Source organism: Cupressus sempervirens, chromosome 1 (assembly GCF_028749045.1).
Source record: "Cupressus sempervirens isolate cs-2001-9-10 chromosome 1, ASM2874904v1, whole genome shotgun sequence".
In the NCBI taxonomy this organism is placed as follows: Eukaryota; Viridiplantae; Streptophyta; class Pinopsida; order Cupressales; family Cupressaceae; genus Cupressus; species Cupressus sempervirens.
In genome coordinates, this window is record NC_143118.1 from 652168315 (window position 1) to 652190400 (window position 22086).

General features: G+C 35.6%; 1 protein-coding gene across 3 annotated transcripts in view; it reads left to right on the forward strand.

Moving 5' to 3' along the window:
- The window catches only part of GC6 (golgin Putative 6), a 156147-nt gene that overhangs the window by 131107 nt on the left and 2954 nt on the right, over positions 1-22086 (forward strand). For all 3 annotated transcript variants that reach the window (XM_089786021.1, XM_089786018.1, XM_089786026.1), the window contains exons 16-18: positions 10389-10498; positions 10719-10767; positions 12094-12159. In XM_089786021.1, coding sequence (XP_089642147.1) covers positions 10389-10498; positions 10719-10767; positions 12094-12159 — 225 coding nt within the window. The remainder of the gene's footprint in view (positions 1-10388; positions 10499-10718; positions 10768-12093; positions 12160-22086) is intronic.

A 22086-nucleotide genomic window follows, 5' to 3' on the forward strand; every position in this document is an offset into this window, starting at 1 on the left:
TACAATAGATTACAAATAGATTACCATTAACTAATAATAGACGATTATCTACTATCGTAATAGCTCCTACATCAATCGATGACCAATTTTCAACAATCGTTTGCATTTAAATTATGTTAAAATGCCTCCTAAAATTTGATTTAATTATGTCCAAAACCCACAAAACCTTAGAAGAACTTGGAAAATTACCGAATCACTTAGAAATAGGGCTTGTTTAGGATTTGAAATCAGAGTTAGTGCAAAATTGGCTGGGAAATTGTTTGTTATTTTGTCACTTGGTTTTCTTTCTGATTTCTGAAAAAGCCTAAATATTGGAGTAATGGTGATCAAAAACTGAATTTTAAGGGCCTCAATCATTATAAATTGTTGGGAATGTGTGAGATAGTGTTGAAGCAATTGAAGAATCTATCCTCAATCACGAAGTGGCTTCAATTTGACCTGAGCTTCTGCATGGCCCACCCCATTGATTATAATGGGATCAAGTATATACTTAGTATTATGTACTTACTATTAGAATTAGAATTATTACGTGGTATAATATAGATTGCACTTTGATGGAAAAGAGCGGACTCGTATAGATTATAATCAAAATTATAAAGTAGTTATAGATCTTAAACTATTTTTATATTAAAGATCATTTACAAATCTTGTGCTCATTTGAGCAACAACATGAGAAATACAAGCTTATTTGAGCTCCTTACGAGCAACCAAACTAGAAATTACTATTGGAAGACCTATGAGTCACAACTTAAAATCCACCTTTTACAATAAGACAAATACAACCGATGGAAGACCAAGAGTCACAACTCCACAAAGATGTCTGTATTGAGATGTGAAGCAAGGTCTCCATAATGAGAACTTGTTGCTTTAACCAAGCTAAACCCCTTGAATATGGAACTTAAACTATTATAAACTATTAGTATATATTAATAGTTGTATAAATAATCATAAATAAAAAATAATGTAAAATGTGTAAAGTAGGCATTTAATTTTTAATATATATATTTTAATTTTTTTATTAATATATTTATTTTTTGTTAAACATACAATTCATCATATCAGCAATATATCAAAAGTGCTCCATGAAATAAATCCGAATGAAAACAAACAAACTTACTTGTAGGTGTACCTCCAACACATAGTCAATAACATTTGTCTCCATCAAAAATAGTAGTTGGAAGCTAGGTATTCCCAAAACCATTGCCTTGCTAATCTTTTACTAAAACTAAACAAATGCCTTTTCTTGAATTCTACCCATATAAAGGACTTACCAATTGCAATTATGGAATATTAAAAATATTGAGTTGCACCTACAAAATTCCTACTTTGACTAAATTCCTTAGAGTATCTGGTCTGCAATTTGATATATTTTAATCTCATCTCAGACTTAGACAACTATTTGGTGTATTCATTGGCTGGCCTCTTAATTTGTTGAATTAATATTTGCCTATGTGATTAGCAATATAAATATAAACAACAATAAATTTTAAAAAACTAAAAAGTTTTAGGTTTTGTCTCTTATGTATTTTACGTTTTTTAGATCTTATGTATTCCGATTTTTTTGAAAAAGTCTTATACTTTTGGTTTGCCAATTTTTACCCCAAAATGATTTTTGGTGCTCTGATTTTTTTAACATTCCTATAACGACTAAGTGTATACTCAACAACTTGTTAATGATTGATTTGTAGTCGATACCATACTCATATTCAATGATCGTTGATTTCATTGTCGACAATGACAACATAAAGGAAGCACATACTTTCTATCAATTTCTTATAAGTCAATACTCATAGTCAATTTAATTGTTTTGTTATTTAATCGACTTCTTCATAGAGTCTATTTCTCATGTTATTATCGGTTTCTCAAATCGATATTCTGCAATAAGATAATTTGGTCGATACAAAATATACTATATCGACATAAGTAGTGAATATTATTATATAATTAATATTGAATATATATAAAGTGGTATCCCCATCAAAATAGGGCATAATAAATAAATAAAATAATAATAATAGAATATTAATAAATTTATAATCATATTATAGTATATCCAAATATTGAGAATTAAATATTTCAATTGATAGTCATAATATATAAGTGAAAATATTATGCCCTACATATGTAATAATATTAATATTAAAAACAATAATATTAATAATAAGAAATATAATTGATATAATCTATATATAATTAATATAATATATGTTATTAATATATTTTATTAATAGATTATATTATTAATATAATATAATTATTAACAAGATATTATCAATTATGAAAAGACATGACTTGTGAGAATAGAATTATATATAGAATATTAACATTGAGGAAAGGGGCATTCAAAAAGAGGGAGAAATAAGGAATATATGGAGAATACATGAAATATTAAAGTCCCACTAGGGGACGTTACAATTGGTATCAGAGCATTGATCTTGTCATTCAGTAGAGTTTGTGCAAAAATAATTTGTTTACAAAGTTTTCCATAAGTCGAACCATCCTTCATATCTAAATTTATATTTACCATGTGTTGCCAAAGTTTAAAGTTTGGAAAATATATGTACTGGGATGACTATTTAAAATTGTAAGGTTAGTGATTGCTAGAATCTTTTTAAGAAAAGTTTATTCTGAGAATTGTTTTCAGATGCCACGAGGTAGAGGTAAAACTTTTTGGTGTCTCCTATTGGTATGAAGTAGTTTGAAAAGATTGAGTTGTCTGAAGTTGGATTTTATAGTAGAATCGACACTTTCAGATCATAGTCTAGATATTAAGATATATTAAATTGCTTTTAATTGGGCTTTCTTTGGGAAATATATAGTACTGATTTGGTTGAGTTTTGAGGTAACCCATAATGGACAGTTAATGTGAAGGAGTTTCTAATATTTGCAGAAAAAATGAGTAATCAAATTACTAGGCGGCAAACGTTACCTTTGTTGTCTGATTTTTTTTGTTTGCAAAGATTTAATTCATTGAAGTGGTTAAGAAATGTAGCATTCATACATGTGTTTAGTAGATTTATTTGTCGTGAATCCTAGTTAAACAACTTGAAATTCTCGAATCTTTCTTCTATGGCTTGGGTGTTCATTTGTAAAGGAGTTTATCTATTCATCTTCCAAAACAAAGTGTTTGCCATAATGAAGTTTTTGAGCAACGGAATTGCAAAAGATTTGAAGGATTTGTTATATTGGAAATACTTGTTGTCGTGGAAAGATACTTAGTCAGAAATTGATGTTCAAAATCATTGCCACGATATATTGGAAAGAGTATAGTTGCCTGGGAACTATTAAACTAGGAATGCATCCAATGGGGTTAGTCGGGGTTGCTCATTTACAGAGTTTACCATTGCATTGGTGAGATTGTGTCATACAGGAGTGAATTGTTGAAGGAATTTTGCGTTTTCTAAGTTAGTAACTGATATTGAGGAGAATTTTTTTTTTTGAAATTTCGTGTACTCCATACTCCATATCACATAGAAGAACCACAAGCCAAGTATTACCACGAATCTTGAGATGGGAATCTTTGTGTGAATAATGGACGGTGAAGATCATTGCATATATAAAGCATACTATGATTGAAAAGAGGACTCTCTCAGAGATTGGATGTACCTCAAAGAAATTTATCAAAACTTATGTACCTAATAATGTAAACGTGTCCATATACTACTATCAACTATTCATAATTCCTGAAGATTTTGACTCTTGTGAAAACCTAAAGATAGGAAGAGAAATAATAATAAATTGACACACCATAAAAACCTAAGAGTATCAAGAGAATATTGGCACAATGCTTATATTCCATCTTTGTAACATACATTTTTTCCAGTCTTAACTAACAACTAACATATCAAAGAAATACAATTATTACTTCATTTTCATAGGAAGTCAGTTAAATCAGTTACGTTAATATGAATGAGATTAATGGTAAAAAACAATTAAACAAAATTTCATAACTAAGAATTGAAAACACTATCAATGAATTTATTATGGAAATTAAAATCTACATACCATGGAATTCAAGATCGAATCATTCTAGGGATGCTTCTACAACCACCCAGGTTAGTCCACAAATATCTATATTAAATAACAATTGACGACTACCATTCAATGCCACTATACCAAATTTAAATGACGATTATCATCAAATACCACTATATCGTTGAGGGCATCACATACCACTATATCAATTAGGGCATCAATTACCATTGGATCATTTAGGGCATCATATACCACTGTATCATTTAAGGCTTCAAATACCATTGTATCATTTAGGGATCAATTACCATTGGATCATTTAGGGCATTAGATACCACTGTATCATTTAGAGCTTCAGATACCATTGTATCATTCCTTTCCTTCCGATTTGCTCAACTGTGGTGATAACATAAGATTATATAATATGCTTATAATCATTAATCTTATAAATGAAAGACTGAAATAGCAATTCATCAAGAAGTAGCTGTAACGATGATACAAGTCAATTAATCTTACTTTCTACTTGAATATACATAATAAAAGTAAAAATACTTGTTTCTGACAAACGTTTGAATGCATAGCTTATCTCTGTCTGTTGCACGTTCGACAACTTGTGGAGAGATGAAACATTGTCAGGGGTTTAACCACCCAACCTCGGACCATAACTTATCGTCACACAATCTCTACGAGAAAGACCCTCCCTACTTGGAATAGACATGGAACATCTTGTCATCCACTGAGCATCTTGGTATCTAATCACACCATTCGATTTGATAGCAGGAGAATACAATAAACATGATCATGCATGAGCTATTAAATGATTCCTTTTAAAAATGATAAACATTGTTATGTCATAACTGATTCTGTTTCATGTTATTGCAGATCCCTTTCTCTCACCTCTTCATCCTTTTCCTTGGCTATACAGCTGGGTGAGTCCCAGGTGTTTGAATCTCAGAGCAACCCGCTCTTTCTATTGATCCTTAACTAGTAAAAGAATATTATATGTTTCCAACTTATCACAAACTGTGACTTGAAAGAATATTTTCTTTAAAACTAGCAGAAATATCATTGATTCTTATTTCCAAATTGTATATTTAAATCATGATTTTATTGAATCTTCAATAACTCTTTCTTAAGAGGTTCTATCTGATGATTATAACTACAATTTAGCTATTATGGAAATCGGAAACTAGTAGGAAATGTTAAGAAGTATACAACTATGCTTGGAACATGATTGATTAGGTACTTCAGCTTTTACAACCTGTGATTTGAGAGATTATATTCTTAAAGATTGCAGAATTTATTGTTTAATTCTATTATCCATTGGCATAATGATTTATGGATCCATACTATGGTTACTTGGCTATCACTTGCCATGAACAAGGCTAAATTAAAAGAAGTTCAATTTGTAAAATCAAACAAGATATCAAACAAGATATCATCATGATAAATGCTGAAACTTGCTGCTATGAAATTCGATGTTATTGAACCTTTTATACAAGGAAATCAAATTGGAAATATTATTTTTGGGTGTTTCACATAACTTGGACAAATTGATGATATTGTTTTGCTGAACCCTCACCTACTTCGCCACACCTTACTTGCAAAGATCAAGTCACAGCTCCAACCAAAATAACACTCACAATTTCTGGTAGAATGTCTGAATGGGTATGAAATTGTGGGAAGAAAATGCAGATTGGTATTAGCAGAAATATCGACACAAGAAGAATGAGAACGGGTGTTATGGGAGGCGGAAATAATTACTAGAAAACTTGAGGAAAAGCAGGGTAGTCGGGTGTTTGGAAATGATGTCCGCCTTCTCCCTCGACTTATGATATAAAAAGGTTTTAAAATACTTCTTGGCTTTCGTAACTTAAAGAACATTTGGCAATTTAAAATGCCAAATGTTCAATTGGTTTCAAATAAGGAAAAAGGAAAGAATAAAGGTTGGAAGAAAATTTGAAGGTTTAAAATCGAAATTATTATTCTTTATATTTATCTACGTACACATAGATTTATTTTTGAGGTGGCATTATTATATTATAAAGAAGATAATATTATGGTGTCACTTTATATTTATCTCTAGGTGTATGTACATAAGTATAAATTAAAATAATATTGAGAAAGATCAATCAAACCTTTAAGGTACGTATTATATTTTAATTAATTTATTTTATATTTTAAATTGTCTATTTAATAGCTCATGTGGTTCCATCGATTGTATTCTGATGTTCAAGTTGCTATGTTCTCAACCCATTTGCCTAGCGATGGTGATGCTCCTGTGCCTAATTCTTTTTTGACAATGCTTCCACCCCTTCGATGTGCTTCCTACAAGAAAATTCTCCGCAGTTAAATGATATTATCATAAGAAGTTATAAATAATCATAACGGCTAACCGCATTTTCAATTCCATGAATTCGTGATAAATAATCAACTAACATGTTATCTTCACATGAAATTATAACAACTAACCATCTTACCATTTCGCAGGATTATAGCAAATTTAACTGTCAACTGACTTCATGTGAACCTCAACAGCTATATTTTAAATTAGGTCAAAAATTGAGACGTAACTCTTTATTGCTAAAGAAAGGGCGAGAAAGATGTCTCGAGCAAGTACAAACCAACTAAAATCCCTAGCAACTAATTGAAGGAAACATGCCAAACATTAATAAATAGAAAGGAGGAGATACGATTATATTCTATATTCTAATAGTTAGGCTTAGAACATATTCAATATATGTCATATGTCCAACTTGACAATCAATATAATGACAACATATTAAAACAAGGCTTCTTCTAGTTGAATCGACTTGAGGAATGATGCATTCATTGATGGTATTCCTATGATAGTAACGATGGTAGAAAACGATTAAAAAATTATCAAACACATAAAATAGAAAAAGAAGAGAAAAGGCATAAACAAGGAATGACAAATATTATGCGACTCAATAGGGAGCATCCCTAACAAACAACAGGAACTCCCTATGGTGCAGATCGATAAGTCTGCAATTTCCAAGTTGAAGTAAATTCCAAAACAATTAAGTATCTTCATCTGGTATAACCACATGAACACAAGAACACAAATACACATAATAGATGCACCATTCACCCATTTGAACTGGACACATTGAGGTAAGTGCCCAATTTGATTCTGAATTGGAAGAACTAGGATATAGTGTATGACTGTTTAATCCAACTGATAGGGCATCTCGAAATGGGTAAGGATCAACATCCTAGCAAGATGCCTTGAGGATTAACCAAGATGGGATCAAGTTTCCTTGACGTTACTCCAACATGGAATTAAGGGCTTGGATCCGCGAAAACCTTGACAAAGCCTATCAATGTTGATTTCACACAATCCTCTATATCTCGACATTTCTCCCAATTCAATAACATAATTGAAATATCTTAAATTCTCTTATTCTCCAATAGATTAATTCTATATTATTTCATTAAGTTATTCATAAGTGATTTATTCATAGATGACTCAAAGTGACCTATTTCATCTTAGCATTCCTTCTAGATCAGAGTTATAATCAAAATAGCATGACCTTTCCAGTTCACATATAGTTTATTACCTATTAATGTAGACTCAGGAGAGAAAAAAAGGCATATCCAAGGAGAGGCTAGTGTGAATCCAGCTAGTTGGTTGTTCCAAGATGGGTAGGGATCAACGTCCCTATAAGATGCCTTGAGGATTAACCAAGATGGGATCAAGTTGCCTTGATGTTACTCCAAGTTGGGATTAAGGGGTTGGATCCATAGAAACCTTGAGGGGGACCGTTGAGCTTGGTGTCTAAGCAATTTGTTTACATCCTAAGTACTCTTATCAACTAAGTATAATAATAAGAGCAAAACAAAACAAGTATCCTGTTAAGAAGGCCACCTCGTGTGGATGTGTAAACACTACCACCGAGGCTAAGGAGGCGAAAGTTTCACTCTTGGACTTCGTATGTGATTGGCTTGGAATAAATTAACTTGACTCACATTTTTTTGAAACTTATATACATACACATATATACTAGTGATCACTTGTGGTTCTAGATTCTATTGAAGACATAAAATTTTGTAAACCTTTTCCTTAACCCTAGTTTATTGCAAATAGTAAGGCAATAATCAAGAATATACGCATTATATGTCTGCATTGTGTCTACGACGCGTCTTCATGCATTCGTGTGTCTACTTTGTGTCTTCATGCACCTGTGTTTGCTTTGTGTTTTCATTGCATTCTTCACAAGTACTTGGTGTCTTCTTGCATCCAATTATATGCTTTGCGAAAAGCTATCTATATATGGTTCTTGCTCGAGGACAAGCAAAATGTGAGAGAGGGGAGGGCTCTGATATCCCTGTCAAAATAGGGTATAAACAAATAAATTAAATAATAGTAATATAATATTAATAAAGTTATAATCATATTATAATATATCCAAATATTGAAAATTAAATATTTTAAATTTTGAGTTAATAGTCATAATACATAAGTGAAAATATTATGCCCTATATATATAATATTTAATATAAAAAACAGTACTATTAACAATAAGAAATATAACTAATAAATTATATATAATTAATATAATATATGTAATTAATATAATTATATTATTGATATAATATAATTATTAACAAGATATTATCAATTATGAAAAGACACCACTTTTGAGAATGAAAGTATATATAGAATATTAACATTGAGGAAAGGGGGATTCGGAAAGAGGGAGAAATAAGGAAAATATGGAGAATACATGAAATAATTTTGTAAAAAGTCTGATAGAAAAATATTAAATTAAAGTCCCAGCATGGGACATTACACACACACATATGACGATGATAGCATGGAGGAAGCATGTAATTTCTATCAGTTTCTTAGAGGCCGATACTTATATTCAATTTAATTGTTTTATTATTTGATCGACTTCTTCATATAGTTGATATCTCATGTTATTATCGATTTCTCAAATCGATATTCTGCAATAAGATAATTTAGTTGATACCCAGTATCGACATAAGTTGTGAATATTAATTATATATTAAATTTAGTAATATTCATAACAATAATATAGCGAAGGATACATATCAAATGCTCAATGCCGATCGGCCACTTAAGCATTTGATTTCATCGATTGGACTTATTCAACCGAAGCTACAACTCATCAACAATTAATAGGGAGGACCAAGACTGTCGGCTTTGTGACGTAGGGAAGCTGAGACAGCGATACTTCATTTTCCGTTGCCCCATTTATTATGAGATCAGAGGGAGGTTTTTCTGTCTTTTAAGAGGATGCTAATTTCTTTCATCCTTCTTTGAGTACACTGACTTGCCCTTTATCTACAAGAGACCATGAGACTTTGGGACCACTCTTTTTACAGATTCAGTCTCCATTGAGATAGACCAAAATCAGCTCATCACCTCCTTTTCGGTGACCTGTCTGGCCCAGGGTACCAAGTAGTCCATGAGATCTCGCAGGAGATACACATGCCAGCAGCTCTCCATTTACTGCAATTCTTAGTGACAGCACAGGCCCTCCTCTTGTCCTGGGCCTTATCCTTCAGTTCTACATCTCTTCTCCATTGTGGGGCCACCTCTTCTTGTTTTTTGTTTGGCTTTTCTCCGGACACCGTTTGGTGCTTCTGCTGTTGGCTGGTTTCTTTTGTTGTACTTGGCAGTCTCTTAGGTCCTTTTTGTGGTCTCTTGTTGGACATTAATAAACTTATCTTATCTCCTGCTTTCGTCTTTGGTCAGCTTTTTGTAAAGGGTTTTAGAGGGCCTTCAAAACCTGCTTTACCATTAATCAGAAATCTTAACCAGATTTGTACGAATGGCTTGGTTTTTTAGGAGTGCTAGCTTTAGTTGTTTTTTTATTTCCCCATGTAATTAGCATTTTGCAACTTTTTGGATTATTATATAACTTTAAATCATTCTATATGGATGGCATGATGTTCAGAGTACTAGTTTTGGTTTGTTTTTAAACTTTTCCACATGATAGGTTTGTTGCCTTTAACAGTTGCTGCTCACTTTGCTTGTGAGATAGTGGTCTTGCTTTTTAAGTTTTCTACTTATTTTAATTACTCAATTTTTAATGTATTTTACCTCTTAAATCTACAGAGAAGAAATATGTGTAGCCATGTGGCACATTTTCATTAAGTAGTGATGTTTTCACCCCCTCATATATTTAGAGATAAAATTCCAATCCCTAAATTTTGCAAACTCCATCTTAATTAGAGAGGATTCCTCATTGTGTTTAGTGATTTGTAAATAAAATTACATAGGACCATGGCTGCTGCTAAAAATTAAGTGGCAATGTTTGTTAAGCAGCTGCATCTGACCACTTTGTTAGTGAAGTATCCTCTTTGATGCCCGCATGCTCTTTAGGATTTATTCTAACTAGATCAATGATTGATGCTTTATGCAGGGCAATCCAGATGGACAGATGATGCTAGCATCCACCATTACTCCTTTGCCACAATCAAGTTTGCGTGGTGGAAAAATTATGGAAGATGCCAATCGAGTGTCATTTGGAAGGTTACCTTCAAAATTTTCTTGTTACTTAAATATCACTTTATCTTTGATGTTAAATAATATTGCTTTTCAGTCTGCACTATTATTAATGTCATCTGTTTTATTTAGCCAGAGGATGAAATTTAAGCTTCACTTTGGTATTTCAATTTATAGAGTTCCGCTTGCAGCAAATTCCTAATAAATGAAAGGATGGCTAATATAAATTCTTTTTTATCTTGCACAGTATCCTCGTTCAGGCCCTTATTTCAAGTGAAGGTCAAAATGATCTTGAGGTAAAGTGATTAAACCTCTTATGCATTGATACAAAGGAAAGGGTTATTTTTTGCAAAACAAGAGTTGCAATAGAATCCTGGAATCACTTGCAGGAAGAAAGTATCATAATGAGAGGATACTGATTTAGGAAGTCAATGCTGCCTTTGGATCATCAATGTTTTCAGTGGCAGATTAAATATGTATACCTATATAAAGTTGTTTCCGCTACAATATTTTAGTAGTCACCCAAGAAATAAAGAGTTTTGCATTGTTTTACTCCTGAAGGTACTTATCCACATGAGAAAATTCCCTTGAAAACCATTGAATCAGACCAATATTTGTTTCCTGCAAATGTTGTTCCATAACATTTAAACAGTCAGAAAAGGCTTGTTTGGATGCCTTTTTCTATTTTCTTAGGTAGCGTCAATCAGTATTCACTCTTCCTATTTAACCACATGTGCACATCTTCCTATTCTTATGGCAGTAAGATTGGCATAAGCTGCATGTTCATTTGATATCTGCTACTTTCTGCCAGGAAATTTTTAGTTCTTGTTTTGGTCTACTGCTTCCTGTTTTTTCTTTCCTTCCATAATGGGATTTCAACTTATACTGAAAATATACTCCGACTCTCTTGTTCTCTAGATGAGTTTCCTAAACCAGATGCAATCTTTTTTCACTTAATATTTGTATACCACCCCATTTTCTAGATCTCCTTGAAGATCTTTCTAGATTTTCTTACTAAAATTAGGTGTATACTATATCATTATCCATTTTCTGCCTTTTGTGTCAACCTCCTGGGCCCTTATTGGTTACAGGTCACATTCATATCTACGTCTTTCATCCTTTAGAATCTAGTAATTACAAATATAGAAAGTTATACCTCATATTTTATTTTTTAGCAAAGCAAGAGAACAGCATCATTGCTTAAAATCTCTTTGCATTTCATTTGGAAAATCATGTCTCATTATAGATGTATTATTCAAGAGATTTTATTTAATATATGTTTTCTGTAGATTGCTTTTAATTGTACTGTTGCTTCCCTTTTATTACCATACATTCCTATATACTACAATTCTGTAATACAAATGGTGAAGGTCAACAAAACTACTTTAGAATGTCAACATACATTTAATTGTACTGTTGCTTCACTTTTATTACCATACATTCCTATATACTACAATTCTGTAATACAAATGGTGAAGGTCAACAAAACTACTTTAGAATGTTTAGCTGTTAATATAATTTTGTGAAGTAGTAAACACAGGTTTCATCTTGATTCTTTGCCTTTAAGAAAGTTATTCTCATAGGGTGTATGATCTTTTCTTCATTTTCTATATATATGTCAGGCAAGCTGCAGGGCTGCAAGTATTTTATCTCATATCCTTAAAGATAATGTGCAGTGCAAAGAGCGGGTATGTAATTGAATGACATATATAGTGCTTCACTTTGTATTACTTTTCTTTGATAGAAAAGTTTATTTTCTGCATGAAATGAAAGTTTATCAACATGGCTTGGTTTGGATGAAATTGGATGTGTGAATATTTAGGAAATCTATAACTTCTTCCCAAAAAATCATTTGTAGTTGTAATTGTGTGGTCTCTTCATCTTTTATGCTCTACATGGTATCAAAGATTAATGTAGAAATGGTCCACATCAAGGTATGCATGCGAACATAGTGAATGGGGGAGCATATAAACTTCCAGCAGGTCATTAGTGTGTCAACTTGGAGGAGTGATGTTTTCTGTGTGAATGTGATAGTTGAGTGTGTCAGGGTTTAGAAACTGGTGGGGTCCCTATCCTCTGAAGGCTAAAAGCTTTCTAGTGACCATGGTCTTGTGCCTAAGTTGTTTGGTGGTGGCTAGAAGCAAAATAAATAAATTCTGGGCACAAGCATTAGCTGTATATATCTTTAACTATCAGTTTTAATTTTTTAATTTATAAATTTTGATTCTTTATGTAGAAACTGATGCATATTATGCAAATGATTGCAGATTTAGAATAAGGGCTCCTTGACTACATGTTTGGTAGATTGTGATATGACTTAGCCAGTGAATGTCTGACTTAGTGTGCGTCAAAATTATAGATTAGTGCAAGTTCCAGGGGACCTGTATCCTATGATGTCAATCTTTAGTGTCAATAAGGTCAAAATTTGTGATCTTTGAAAACATATGGCTATCCAGATCTTGTTTGCTTGATTTAGGTTTCCATGGTTGCAAGGATTACACCTCAAGTATTAATCTCTTTAAGCAGTTCATTCTGTTTATATCATATATGTTAATAGCTGAAAAGGCTGTCTTGATTTGTTTCTAAGGGATGATTTTGAAAAATGTTTTAGGGGATGCTAATGAAGAATGGCTTTCTTTTTTCCTTTAGCATGTTAAGATGGTGCCATATTCTCATCTTTGGCTACAGAGGTAGGAATTTCTATTTATGATCCACCTGCAAATACGCCTTTCATATATAAAACAATGTCATAGCATGGAGATATCAAGAACTAGGTGAGGCACTGATGGTTTACCATGCCACATTACACTGCTTATAAGTTTTTTCATTTGTTTAAAAAGTCAAAGCAGTTTGAGTAGCTCTTTAAGTTACGGAATAAGAATGCATCTGGGAATGTTTTTCAGACCTGTAGAAGTTGAAGTAATAAGGGAGATTTAATTTACTATAATGGCATTTTTTTTTTATAAATTTTTTTTTTTTTGGAAAAAGAGGGGTAAAAATTTATTAAGACAGAAAGAAATACAACAAGGAGCTCAATCCTGAGAAACGAGATCATCAAATTCTTGCACCATCTCAAAGGAAAGTTGCCACCTATCCATAATATTCCAACCCGGATCATGACTAGAAGCCCATTTGGCTAAACAATCAGCAGCTCTGTTCCATTCACGAGGAATATAAGTGAACCTAATGAACTGAAAAGAGGTAGAGAAGAGAATAATCTGATTAACAACAGTGGCCAGCTGCCAACTAACATCCTCAAGCTCCTGTGAGGAAAGCAAGTTCACCACCGCTTGGGAATCAGACTCACAGATAATCTTACTCCATCCCCGCAAGCAACACTGTTCCACAACATATAAAATAGCCTAAGCTTCCATGAGATTGTTAGTGTAATCACCCTTATGAACTGAGAAAAAGAATTTAACATCACCAGAACTGCAATGAGCCACTCCCCCAATACCAGTAGGGCCTGGATTTCCTCGAGAAGAACCATCAGTGTTAATTTTCAGAACTCCACAGGGAGGAGGAGTCCAAGGCCCATCCCGATTCACCCGACCATTCCTCTGATGCTGAAGCTGCTTGGACACAAAAGGAAACCTTTGAGCTGCAGCCCCATCTTGAAGATGAAAATTGAGGCGATTGCATATAGCAAGATCAACCAGATCCATACCCCCATCTAGCTCACACTTCACTTGAATAGTTTCCTGAAGAGAATGTGAGATCTTCCACCAAAGATGCAAAACACTAAGCCGAACATCTTGGAATATTCGACGATTCCTCTCCAACCAGATATGCCAAAGCATGAACGATGGGCCAGCAATCCAAGCAACATGGAGAGGAGAAGACTTGGAGGGAGCACTGCCCAAGCAGGCCTAGAACTCAGGCAAAGAGGAAGCATGCCTACAAGAGCAACCCCAAGCACTCCACCAAAGGTGCCATAGCTGAATAGAATAGGAGCAATGGAAGAACAGATGGGAGACAGACTCCTCCCTATTACCACACAAAACACAATAAGAGGGGCCCTGAAATCCATATTTACAAAGATTATCCCATGTAAGACAGTGGTTGTGAGCCACTAGCTCACATGAAAAAATTGCACTTGGACCAAGAAACTTTTTTCCAAACTTGCTTCCACCAAGGGACCTCAACATCCCCAAATAATTGTCTAGTTATCTCTTGATACCCAACAGAGACATGATATTTACCAGACAAGGTACCTCCCCAAGCCAAAACATCTGGACCTAGCAAATAGGAACACTCTCTAGAGGTCAAAATCTGAGAAAGCTCCTGACGATCCACGTTTGTGCCTCCAGGAGGCCAATTAGAAGAATGCTTCCATCTATAACCAACAACAGGTCCCAATTGATAAGGAGTCTTGTAATGAGCCACTTTATCCCATCCAGCGGCATGAAAAGAGTCACAAAGAGTCTGAAGATGAGAGTACAAGGATAGAATGGATGGGAATCCATTCCAAGCATCAGACCAAAACAAAGCCTTAGAACCTCCTTTACATATCCAGAACAGACCCCTCTTGACTAACACCGCACTTGTCTTCAAAGTATGCTAAACCATTGAGCCACGACCTTCAAGAGGAAGTGCAAAAACAGAGCAAGGATTAACACCATGAAAATATTTATGAGTGATAATATGAGCCCAAAGTTGATGTTGTCCAGAGCACCATCACCAATAAAGTTTAGCAGCCAATGCTTGACTACTCAAGAGAGCTGATCGAAGACCAAGACCACCCTCCTTTTTAGGCCTACAAATGTTTACCGTATGGATTAATTAAACAATGCACACAAGAAATAGACACGAACACCGAATAGCAAACAGCAGAACTACTATTATTATTCGCATATACCAACAGTACATCATGCTTCTCTCATATGATAATCCTGATTACAATGCTTCCCGAAGGGGTTATAAATACTTTCCGACGAACCTTCCCGAAGGTATGCGTCGGCCAAGTACATTATACCCGCTACAAACTGTTTTACCCGTCGGCCGATGCACAATTTCTGCCGACGACAACAAATAGTCGCCCAACTAATCAAGCTCCATTTAGTACTACGCAAATTACCACTCCAAAGGAATTGCCGAGAAAGAGCATTGCGAGAAAGAGCATCAAACTCCTTGAGAAAGTAAACAGGAGTGGCTTGAACCATGCTTCTATAAGTAGGAAGAGCTTGGATAACAGATTGAAGAAGAGTAACCCGAGCAACAGTAGAAAGTCATCTATGAGTCCAATGATTTACCTTATCCTGAAGCTTGGTAATCAAATTTTGCCCGAAGAGACGTGGCTGCCTAGAAACAGCAATAGGAATGCCAAGATAAGTCAAAGGAAGTGACCCAATCTGAAACCGCAGGATACCAGCAATCCTGTGTTGAATAGAATCAGGAGTGTTAAAAAAGTAAATGGAAGATTTGTGCTCATTAACTTTCTGGCTTGAAGCTACCAAATAAATGTCCAAAGTATGTCAAAAGGCTTAAGCTTCCTTGATCCTAGCAAGACCCGCAAGAGCAAAATCATCAACAAATTGAAGATGGGAAAGAGAAGGTAAAAAATTACCCCACCGCTACCCTTGAATAGAATTCTGGGACAACTGATACTTAATGAATCTGCCCAAGCCCTTAGCCATGATGATGAATAGATATGGGGAGAGAAGGTCACCCTGGCGGAGGCACCAAATAGCTGAGAAGGTTGACCATTAAGAAGAACAAAAAAAGAGGCAGAAATAACACAACTCATAGTCCAACTCACCCAGTCAGAGCTAAATCCAAAAGAAAGAAGAATACTCCTTAGGAAACTCCATTTAACTCTATCGTAGGCCTTAGCCATATCCAGCTTAACAAACATTGCTCTTTCCCTTGAAGTAGCCATAGAGTGAATAGCCTCAGTAGCAATAACCACCCCATCCAAAATTTGTCTTCCAGCAACAAAACCACCTTGTTCTTCTGAGATAATAATGGGAAGCCACTTTTTACTTCTCTCAGCAATCAACTTAGTAATAACTTTGTAAACCACATTACATAAGGCAATTGGTCTAAAAAACTCCAATTGATTAGCATCCTCTCTCTTAGGAATAAGAGTGAAGAAAGTAGAATTCAAAGCCCGAAGCATCTGCTTGCTAGAATAGGATTCCTTAACCACCGCCAACAAATCATGATTAATGATGTCCCAAAATTCTTGAAAGAACTCAACTGGAAAGCCATTAGGACCAGGAGCCTTCCCCTTAGGCATGCCAAAGACCACCTCCTCCAGCTCTTCCAAAGATATTGGACGCATGAGATAATCATTCATTTCCTGAGTGATAAGGGAAGGAATACAAGACAATAATATTTTCTTCATTATCAGCAGGAGGAGACTCTTTAGAGAAGAGGGTAGAAAAGTACCGAGTAGCCTCTTGGAACAAAGCTGGCAAGGAATTTTGTTGGATACTTTGAGAATAAACCAAAGAAGAGATATTGCTTTGATTCCGGTGAGATGGCACTGTTTTATGGAAAAAGGCAATGTTCTGATCACCTTCCTGGAGCCAATCAACTCTAGCCTTTTGCTTCCAAAAAATTTCCTCTCGAAGTTCCCATTCTTCTAGAGCTCTAGAAGCAAGGGATTCAGCCCTTCCAAGATCCTCTGAGAAACCTCAATCTCTAATCTCCCTTGTGATGACATCAAGATCTTCTTGAGCAAGCCTCTTCATAGAGTGAAGGTTCCCAAAACATTGTCTATTCCATATCTTGAGCTGCCTTTTAACATATTGAAGCCTTTTAGAAAACGAGAACATAGTAGTAACATATGCAGAAGCACCATCTTTCCACCAACATAAAACAAAATCATGAAGAGAGGAGTCATGAAGCCACATCAACTGGAACTTAAAAGGAGGATGCTTTGGAATACAAGCCCCAATAGCAGAAAATTTGATTGGCCAATGATCAGAACCCCTCCAATCAAGGATTTCCGAAGAGAGAGTAAGGGTGCCACTAACCCAGAATCAAGAAACAAAAAATTTGTCTAGACGTTCTGAGATAGCATCAACTCCAGTCCTTCGATTATTCCAAGTATAGAGACTATTAGAAGGCTTAACATCAGAGAGATGCAAAAGAGATATGTGTTGTCGAAGAAGAGCAGAAGAAGGCCCCAGTCTAGCCAAACCACCTTGCTTCTCCTCCAGACTTTAAACTGAATTGAAGGCCCCTGCTAACACCCAAGGATGATAAGGGTGACAATATCTAACATATTGAGTATGCCTCCAAAGTTCCTCCTTTCCCACAAGATCAATAGGCGCATACACATTAGTAACCATGAATATCTCTCCTGATTCTAAAGCAGAAGCTACCACAGAGAGAGCTGAGCAAGAAGACACCCAACCAAGGGGAGAAATTTTTCGTGGATCCCAAAAGATAGCTAAACCACCAGCACTGCCCATTGCCCCAACACACTGGCATTGGCCACGAGACCAAATACTAGAGGCATGTTGGACCATAGACTCCACAAAGAGCTTAGTCTCTTGGATACAAAAAACATCAGGACTATGATCAACCACCAAATTCTGAATAGCCTTTTGTCTAGGGATGCTATTCAACCCCCTAACATTCCATGAGAGAATAATTCTCATTGGGTAGAATGGGGAAAATGAGCATCCAAAGGTTTCACTAACCCAGACTCAATCAATATATCTCCTGTGAGTTTGATCTTCTCTTGGTCTATTTTGTGCCCACGCCTTAGAGGGGGAGTAAAAGAAACCTACTTAAAGGGTCTATGCATCAAACCCAAGGGGAGAGGAGATCCCATGCCCTTACCTAATGGTAGCACATCCTTAACCAAGTCAGCCAGAACAACATCATTATCCTCCAACACCGCAGGTGTCACTAGAGCCTCTGACACAAGAGCTACAGGGATCTCACAATTTTAATATACCACAACTTGGGATGCCCCACAAGCGTCATTAGGAACAAATCCCTCATCTGGGCAAATTGGATCAGAAGAGATAGGAGGAGGAATACCCTCCTCTAGAGCTATACTATCCAGCACCTCAAAGTGATTAAAACCCGAATCAAATAATCTTTCTTTCAAAGGCCTCTTCTGACACGCCCCTTAGCTCGTGGGCGAGCAGGGGTAAATCCATCCTTATCCTGCATTTGAGCCTTACCCTTACCTGTAGCATCTTGCGGATTCTTCCCCTTGGTAGTATTAGCCATCTGAGATTGTCCTTTCCTTGTAGTATTTGCCAAACCACCAGTATTGCTAGCTGTAGAACCATCCACTCTTTTGGAAGTCAAGTTACGAGGGCACTGACGCTGTAAATGACCATACTCATGACAAATCCGACAGCGGAAAGGGAGGGATTCATAATCTAATTGCTACACCCAGGAAGAAGCCCGAAGACAAATTTCCAAAGAATCTGGTAATGGGTTATTCAAATTAATTTCAACAGAAATTCTAGCATAAGAAATAACCTTTTTATCGAGGGATTGATGTGCGATCGCAGTCGGCTTTCCCAACAAAGCAGCAATTTGTCGGAGGATGTCTTCACTCCAAAATTCCAGGGGAAGGTGAGGCAAGCGAACCCAAACTGGCACTATTGAAGGGAGATCCTCAGTAGAATTAAATCCTGAATACCAGGGTTTGACAAATAACCCCACATGGTTGTAGAAATAAGGGCCTCCTTCAAAAACACGATCATGATCAGACATGCAAGAGAATACAACAAAAAAAAAACTATTCCCTGCCAACATAATCTCCATATCGCCTTACACCTGCCATGAGCGGCAGATCCATGCCTCGAGAGCGGATAGGGAAATCCGGATTCCAAGAAATTTGCATATCAAAGCATGCTTGGTCCAATATTCAATGTCCTCCATAACAGCCGCTGGAGGAATAACCAGAATAGGGCGATCATGGCTACGCGGAAAACAACCATTAACTTTTTTCAACTTGGAGCTCTTCACTGAATAAAACGATTCAGATCTCATTGCATGCACAGTCGGAGAAGAACCATCTGTTCTCGCCAACACAGAAGAAATCCCAGGCCCTGCCATGCAAACAATAAAAACCCCAATCCAAAATTGACTGCAGAAGATTTCCAAAAACACCCATGCAAACTTTGTCCAGCAGCTGGCAATCCAAACAGAACAGGAAAAAATATCAGTAAAGATCAAACAGCAATTACAGGATAGGGATAGAGCCCTAGTCCAGCCGGCAGCCAGCGCTTCTCATCGCTTTTCCTTCAAATTCCATCTATAAGTGCAAAATTGGTGAAGTTAGAGTATGAGATTCGTGTAGCATATGAGAAATTGTGTCAATTTACTATAATGGTTAAAGATGCAGCTCTTATTCTCATTGGCAGCATCTTCGGCCAGTTAGATTACACAGACACTACAGAATTGTCAAGAATATTGACCTGGGTCAAAGAGGGGGATTATAACATGAATGTTTCACAAAATGTATGTGAAATTGCCATTAACTTGATTCACAAACAATAACAGACAGAACTTGTACGTGGATATTAAAGGTTACAAGTTTAATATTGTAATCTTCTTGAGATATCAAATTTGAAATCAACTTATTCCTCTACCAACTATATTTTTCCAAATTGAATAGATTACCAAGTTAGCTAGTTGTATTTTGGCAAACATGGCAATGGTAGTTTTAGCTTAAGAGTCTTTTGCTGTACTGCTTCGTCTTGTGCTTTGGGTAGGCCATTAATATCTGAAGTAGCTCTGTATTGGGGGTAGCCTGTCATTTGAGTTGAAAGCACATAAATTAAGTATCCTAACGTATTTTTGTGCTCATTATAAGGGGGACAAGTGCCTGCAGCATTTTAATACCAAAATTATGTATTTTTATGAATAATAAAAACAAAAATCTATTACTATGTTCCCTTTTCTTAAATAGGTAATTGAATGTTCCAATGGATGGCCCTTGTCAAAAGGTAAAATTGAAAATATACATCATTTGACAACAAAATGATACATATCCATTCAACACAAAAATAAAAAATTAGCTTCAGACCCATATCAGCTTTGAACGAAAAACTAAATCACTATCTTTAGAACTTTGTCAGCCGAACCAGTGCCAGATCCATTAGAATTTTTTTATTCAGTTGCCATCCCTTGTCACAACTGCTGTTATACCTCCAGAAGCACAAGGCCTGTCAGCCTTACCTGGCAGATATTTAGAGAGACAATCTTTATGATATTGAAACTAGACTTGCAACACTTAAGTTTTTGGGCAGGGTGGTATAGTTTTCCATTGCCAAAAGAGGGCACCCGGCACAATAAGTGGATTTGATCCAAAACTCCTGTTCTTGTAACTGTGAGATGCTTCACAGATGTTGCCAGGTCTGTACAAAAATTAGGCATCTCTACATGTTAACAAGAAACTGCCAAAATCTTTTTGTGGAGAGCACTGATATTCTCTGTAGATCTTGCAACCAAGGTACCTGAGCACTCTTGGCAGCTGGCTGCACCTCTGCACTTGGGGACACAGGAAAACTGACATCCAGAAGCAGAACATGTGGGATTCAGTGCTCAATCCTGACATTTTCTTTGAAAGTCTGGAGAGACATGGTGAGTACCTCTGCCTAGGTTTTAGTCAGTGATTCATGGGTTTATTTAATTGATGGGAAGTGAAACGCTAGAATCTTTGATGACAATTAGAAATTGGCCCATATAATTTTCTGGTGGGTCAAGGTCAGATCCTCAGTGCTGCTTTTATCTGTGCTTTATCAACTCCAGTAATTTGTCTTGGACTGTAATATCCTTTCATCTATAGGGTTGCACAGTTTGATAAGTGCATACTACTGGGTACCCACCTATGAGATTATATCAAACTTTGATGGAGCTACCCAAAACAATCTTGGAGAGACAAAAATTGAAGGAGTAATCTGAAACTATCACAATCTTCTCACAGAACAAGAGGGCCTCAAAAGAACAACTCTGCCACACTCTTGGCTCTGCATAGAGGAATTCAACTAGCCGTTAACTATGGAGTTAGCTAGCTGCACATTGGAGGGTGCTCTAGGGTTATTATTAGTCTACTTGAAAAAGTTTGTGAAAACTATGAAAGAACCAACCTGATTCTGGTCACTACACTTTCCTCAACTGGAACTGGTTAACAATTAGAGTTATCTTCAAATTAATATTCTATGGTACAAGCTAGCCAGATGACATGTTGATCATCAGTACAGCTCTTATCTACAATATATCAGCCCAGAGAATTTAGCAGTCCTATCAAGGAGTACCCTTTTGATTTTATTCTTGTACAGTGTTGGTTTATAATAAGGTACACTACTGGGGCCCTACCTAGGAGATTTAATAAATTGAACTCGATGGAGTTGGATGACTAATATGGAACTAAGTGTGGTGAACGCCAGTTTTTCACAAGTAATGCCTCAAAACAACTCTACACACCATTACATATAGAATCAACTGGTTGTACATTGAATGGCATTTATCACTAATCCAATTGAAAAGTTCTACCAAACAAAACTTCTCCGGGCCCCTACTATAGTTTATTTCCCCAGTGTGTAGGATTTGCGAAGCTTCATACAACATCAAATGAGTCAACTGTGAGTGTGAGTGTACATGGAAAGGAGATGACAATAAAAATACAAAAGCCA